Source organism: Buceros rhinoceros, unplaced genomic scaffold, assembly GCF_000710305.1.
Source record: "Buceros rhinoceros silvestris isolate BGI_N320 unplaced genomic scaffold, ASM71030v1 scaffold4958, whole genome shotgun sequence".
Lineage (NCBI taxonomy): Eukaryota > Metazoa > Chordata > Aves > Bucerotiformes > Bucerotidae > Buceros > Buceros rhinoceros.
Genome location: NW_010427345.1, coordinates 42966 through 49141, shown reverse-complemented (window position 1 = coordinate 49141; position 6176 = coordinate 42966). Strand labels below are relative to the sequence as shown.

The window sequence follows — 6176 nt, the reverse complement described above, 5'->3', positions numbered from 1 at the left end:
AGGGAAAGAAATTTGTATTAACGGTTTTCTGTGGCTCTGGGCAGCAGCTTTGTAAGCTGGTAACATGATGATAGTAATTCCATGAACTCACACTCAATCTTTGTCAGCTAAATTTTAAATATAGCAAAAGATACTCTACATATTAAAAGCTCAGTTATTGTTCCCAAGGCAGCCAGAAGACCTGTAGACTTAATTTGTGTCTTTGATGGATAAAACAAATGAGAAGAGACTGAGGCAACCTATAGAATAGTATAACTATTACAGCTCAGTGATCCGTTTAGGAAGAGGATTAAAAACCTCAGAAATTCATGCTTCCTGGCTTACAGTTAACGTAGATGTTGTGGTTGTCGTAGTAGAAAAGCCTTCACATTTACATAGGATTATTACCAAAACCACACTAGGAGTCAGGTGAGGGATCTGGTGAAAAGAGGTTATGAGCATGTCAAACTTTGCTGCTGGTCCAATACAACTGCAGAAGGGCTGAGTGAAAGGGTTATGGCCCCTTGATGACCCACTCGGGAGACAACTGACCCATACCTGCTCTAAGCCTTGTGCTAACTCTGCAGTCTGTGGAACTAAAAGAGATGAGAGGTGCAAGAAGTGGTAATTTTAAAAAAGAAGGAATCATAAAATGCAGGCAAGAGTTGAGTTGTGATCAAGTCCATGCCTTTAGTTTAGTCAAAAACTACAGAATCAAATAAGCCTGAGTGTTTCTAGAATGATCTTGCATTTTTGCAAGAGATCCTAATGGAGACTATATGTTTAGTGCTAATGCAAATATACACTGTTACTCAGGATAGATTGCAAAGTGTTATTTTTGGCAGCCAACAGCTGAGGGAAAGAAGAGTGAGTGCAAATGGACTGAGTTCATGCTGATCGATCTGCAGAAACTCAGCTATTGTTGACTTGGAGCTGTTATCCTGAAACATTGTTCTGCTGTTTCTGTCCAGTGGCGACAACCTCATAAAGCCTGGGGAAGGGGGGAGAGTGAGGGTGAGACCTCACAGAGGAGCAGACTTTGTAGATGTAAAGGTACCCGCCAACCCTGCTGTTGTGGTTCAGAGAGCATCTGTCCTATTTACTCCATTCTTCGATGCAAGTTCTTTCTGAAGTTCGTGAGCTCTTATTGTTCATTGCAGGCCGGGGTTTTTTTTCTTTGTTTTGTAAAGAGCATAGCCTGTAATTTAGCTCTCAAATTGTGAACCACCTTAGCTGAGCATGGTCTCTGTGCAGCAGCAACTGAGACTGCTCTTTGCCTGTCGCAGTTTCTTTTCGTTGAATAAACAAGGTAAGTGGAAGCAAAAAGTTGTTTTGAAGAGAAGCGATTCAGTCAGTGGATCTACAGAGATCTGTTTTAGAAGACAGTGGTCCACGCTGTAAAAGTTGGAGGATCATTTCAGTACTACGTAAAAGCAAAACAAAACTGAAAAGATTGCTCATGTTAAACCATTTATGTTTCAGCTGCAGTTGAGTCATAAATATTGTAGCCAAAATTATTTCAGGGCTGCTGTATTACCTTAATCTGTAAAACAGATTGTCCCCATACAGGCAAAACTGGTGAAGCAGCTAGGCTTGGCCTTTGAGGGAAATTAAGCTTTAAATTATGAAGCTAAGGGAGAAGAACTTAAAAGTGGGATTTGTGTTTTCCAGTTTGCTGTAGTTTCAGATGTTGTAAATTCTTATGTTAAAATCTTCTATTTTATCTAACAAGTGGCAGTACTCTCAAGTCTCTTACTACCTTGTTATCCCCCTACAAAAATAATCAAGAAGTTGCTAAGACTGCATATTGCACTGCCACCGTCTTACAATTATACTGTCACCTCCCAGATCACATTTTTCTTGCCCCAGAGAGGTCTTCTGACTCTGTGATGCCTGCTAGGAAACTGCACCTCTTATTTACTTCAGGAAGTCTGAGACTTACTGAAATAATGTGCTTTTGAATTGCTGCTTAACTGTAACCTATCTGGACATAATTAGTAGTTCTGTAAATTGTGGTGGGGGGAGGAGCAAGGTGCTGACCACTGCAGCCTTGGGCACAGGCTAGAAGCAAAATGACGGGCTTGGGTACTGCACCTCCCCAGGCCATGCCTGCCTTCCTGCAGGATTGCAGTGTTTTAGAAGCCCTTGCAGCATGGCAGCAAGCTAAATTTAGATTGAAATTATTTTCCTGTTTACTAGTCTTTTTTCACCTGCTTGTCTATGCCTGTGAAAATACAAGAACTTTCTCTCACACATCTTTAGTGAGGGCTAATCTCCCCACAGATTCTCCATTCCGTTCTGCTTTTGAGTCTAAGGCCAGCCCTACCCTTCCTTCTCACAGATGCTCTCTCATTTACAAAAACAATTTTCATCCTTTGGGTCATTTTTTATTATTCTTTTTTTAAGTGTGCTGAAGATGAGAATAGAGACAAGCATCGTTTGGAGAAATAAATAGCTTTCTGAGTCTTGGATTTTTCAGATTAGATGTTTAAGATAATCTCTCTGTGGTTTATGGTCCTAAAAGATTCGTAGCACGCACTTTGTTGTTGCCAGGGACCTGAGAATTCAATGTGCTGTGTGGTACTTGGGTGATTCATTACCTGAGGGCAGCTCAGCCTGTCTGTGATTAGCAGTGTCCGGAGCATAAAGTGAATATCAGTGTGGTGCTGGGACTGCAGTTCAAGTTTGAAATGGTTTCTTCAGCATTCACTTGGCACCACTTCTAAGGTCTGCTTGCATATGGAAAAATCAGCATTAAGTGTTATGGCATGGAGCCTGAGTTTATGAACTCCTTGAAGTGGAGCTGCTCTATGTGGAGCCAGCAAGGGTTGGATTCGTGCTGCTCCCTGTTGCATCTTTTTCTGGGAGTGTGATGCTGAAACAACATTCTAGCTTGATGCACTGTTGGCTTCTGTCTCATGTTTAGGTAGCTTCTTGGCCTCACCTAGTAAGCTCAGGTCTTTAATTTGGGTCCTGTTGTGCTCAAAAATGCAGTGCAGCGAAATCTGCTGGACCCAAGCTATTTGCTGTAGCGTTCAGTCTGTGCCTAAGGCATTCTTCCAGCTGCCTCCTTTATGGGTTCTATTCCATTCCCCCTCTTTCACTTTTTCCTTAAAGTATCAGATATGGAACTTGGCAGTGCTATAAAAACTTTCAGATCTCACAAAAAGTTGCTAATTTCAAACTAATTTGCAGTGGATCTAAAAATAGAAATTCATCTACATGAATAGTCCATTAATGAAATGGGTATTTTTGTTCTTTTATTACTTGGTGACACATACTTGAAGACTCAGTTTGTGTTTCATTATCATATAGAAGTTTTGCAGAGGTAGACTGAAACATTTAAAATAGAACTGTAGATCCTGATGTTTCAATCTTTACAGATTGAAGAAGGCGTTATGGTGATGGAAGATGATTCTCCCGAGGAGGCTGTTAGTACCCCAAATACACCCCGCAACCTTGCTGCGTGGAAAATTAGCATCCCATATGTAGATTTTTTTGATGATCCCTCCTTGGAAAGAAAAGACAGAAAGGAGAGAATTCCTGTGTTCTGCATTGACGTAGAGAGAAATGACAGAAGGGCAGGTATGCAATGTTGTGGGTAAATAAAATGGTATTTAAAAATGAACTCAACTATTCTAGTGTGCTCTATTCTGATGGCTGTTGTGGTGTATTTTGGGTACATGCTCTTCTGCTTTTGAAATAATTAATTGAAAATTCTGAGGAAATGTGTTTGAGAGCTAAGTGATCACATGTAGCATTTGTAAGTTGAGACCTTGGCTCCTCAGCACAGATCAGTTCCAGGTAGACTTCATGCCAAAGTTTGAGATTTTGATCCTATGATTCATATTAATGGCTTATTTTTCTTTCACCACTCTGAACTTTGGAATAAGGAACAATAAGTGACTTTTTGGGTAACTCTAAAATGTAGTTCTCAGGAAATTAGTATGTTTTGAGGAACCAGCTTGGCTTGCAGATAGTTTATCTGTATCTAGATAGCAATACATCCATAATGAGTGGGGAAAATAGTATCACCCTGGGGCTGCATAGATTTCTGTTAGCCAGACTAATACTTCCACAATAGGCAGGAAGTGTTTAAGAGTTATTTAGTGATATCTTCCAGGTTAAAGAATGATCAGGTTGCAGGCTGATGGTGCAGAGGACAGTATTCAACAAGTAGTAAATCATTTGGTTAGAAGTTTGAAAATAGATCTAACATAGTCAGCCCTAATATGTTTTGAAGTTACGCAGCACTCTGTTGTTTAGATTTTAGGAATCCCCTAAATGAGATGATAATTTCCATGCTACTACCGTATCTGTCTCCCAGGTATGCATTTTAATTTGACGTTTAAATTACTTGGCTGGGATTTCTTTTTCAGGTTTCTGCAATATGGGGTACTAGTATCATTGAGGTTTTCCTTTAATAATCTGGTATACATTTGCTGTTGCTAAATTTGTCTCTCGTGGCATAAACCATGGTTTATTTTTAACATTGTATTCCCCCCACACAGTTGGGCATGAACCTGAACACTGGTCTGTCTACAGGAGGTATCTTGAGTTCTATGTGCTCGAGTCAAAGCTAACGGAATTTCACGGTATGTTCTCCATCGTCTGAAAAGCCCCCTTCCCGCTGCTGTGATTATCATTCAGTACTAAGCTGAATTTTAAAGTTATGAAATCGATGTTTGCATTACAAGAATAATTTAATCTTCTTGTTATCTTTATTAGGTACGTTTCCTGATGCTCAGCTTCCCTCAAAGAGAATCATTGGGCCCAAGAACTACGAGTTCTTAAAATCCAAGAGGGAGGAGTTTCAGGAATATCTGCAGGTATCAAACAAACTTTTAGAGCAAAGAATATTATAAAACTAACGATAAAAACTTAATAAACCTGCTCTTTTTTTGTTTGTTTGTTTCCAAGTAACTTGAGCTCTAGAGGGAGTGGACAAGTTCAAGTTTCACGTGACTAAAAAGAGAAATCTTTTGTAAATCATTATATTTATGGTAATATAATACTCTCTGAATGTATTTTTGCCATAGAAAAACTGTTTTTTAAAGATTACTTTTAAAGTACTTACACTTCCTTCTTTCCTTCTTTCGCAAAGAAACTTCTGCAACATCCAGAACTAAGTAACAGCCAGCTTTTAGCTGATTTCCTGTCCCCTAATGGAGGAGAGACTCAGTTTCTTGATAAAATGTTGCCTGATGTGAATCTTGGTAGGTAATACGCTAGTTGTTCATGCTGACAAATGGTAATACTGTAGCTGCCGGGACGGAATGATAGTAGTAGCAAAGAGGTAACTCTTGTGTAAGGATATGGATGTGGGAAAGAAGAACTCTGCTCCTTCACACCCTTAAAACTGCAGCTCAGCAAGCGAGATACTTCGTCCTTGAAGATGAAGGACACTTTGAGATTATGAAAAAAACTGTTTAAGTGGTTGCTTTGGAACCTTTGTGTCAACAAGCAAGGTGATAAAATTTCTCAAACAAATGTCATAGTTCAGGAAGATGTACAGTATTGTCACAAGTCAAGTCTGCACAAGTCAGTCATTATTTACAGGTCTGATGGTATAAACAATTTCTTAATATAAACTACCTTTGATTAAAATCTGTTTGTTTACATTTGAAAAGTGCAATATTTAATAGTTCTAGTATTAGCTAGTCCTCTTTTAACATGAGCTACTTAACGGAATTTGAGGCAGTGGAGTGTGTGTTATAGGCAGGCCAAATAGAAACTGAAAAGTTGAGAAATTCTTTCTGTCTTTTATAGCAGTTGATAATAACTCCAAAAAGTAGACCACAGTGTGACTGTAGAGCTTGTAGCTGCCTCAGGATAGTGGGCCTGAGTGTGTAAGGTCAACCTCGTGGCTCTTCTGTGCTTCGTGTATTGTAGCACTTGTGGTTCTGGCACCAGCATGGTCCGGGAAAGCTGTGTCTGAACTGTGCCACTGCCTTTCTACTTCTCCCGGTCATGGAGCGAACCTGCTGGGGTGGCTGTTCTTTTAGTGTTCTTACTATGTTGTTAGATGAGATTTCAGTGGTCATCCTTCAGTGAAAAGGTTTTGTTCTGTTTCAGACTTCCCTCTAGATCCCACTGTGCATTGTTAAAGAAAGTTTGGTTACGGTGTTTACTGTAATGGATCTTATGTCTGAGACTATGCTTCACTTCCATAAACATCATTTTAACCAGTCTTGGTG

At 39.7% G+C, this 6176-nt stretch overlaps 1 protein-coding gene across 1 annotated transcript in view; it reads left to right on the top strand.

Moving 5' to 3' along the window:
• Positions 1-6176, top strand: part of SNX14 (sorting nexin 14) — a gene marked incomplete at its 5' end in the record, with an annotated part of 44277 nt that overhangs the window by 21962 nt on the left and 16139 nt on the right. Inside the window, 4 exons of the mRNA XM_010141847.1 lie at positions 3363-3564; positions 4491-4574; positions 4708-4808; positions 5084-5195. Of these exons, the coding sequence (XP_010140149.1) occupies positions 3363-3564; positions 4491-4574; positions 4708-4808; positions 5084-5195 (499 nt within the window). The remainder of the gene's footprint in view (positions 1-3362; positions 3565-4490; positions 4575-4707; positions 4809-5083; positions 5196-6176) is intronic.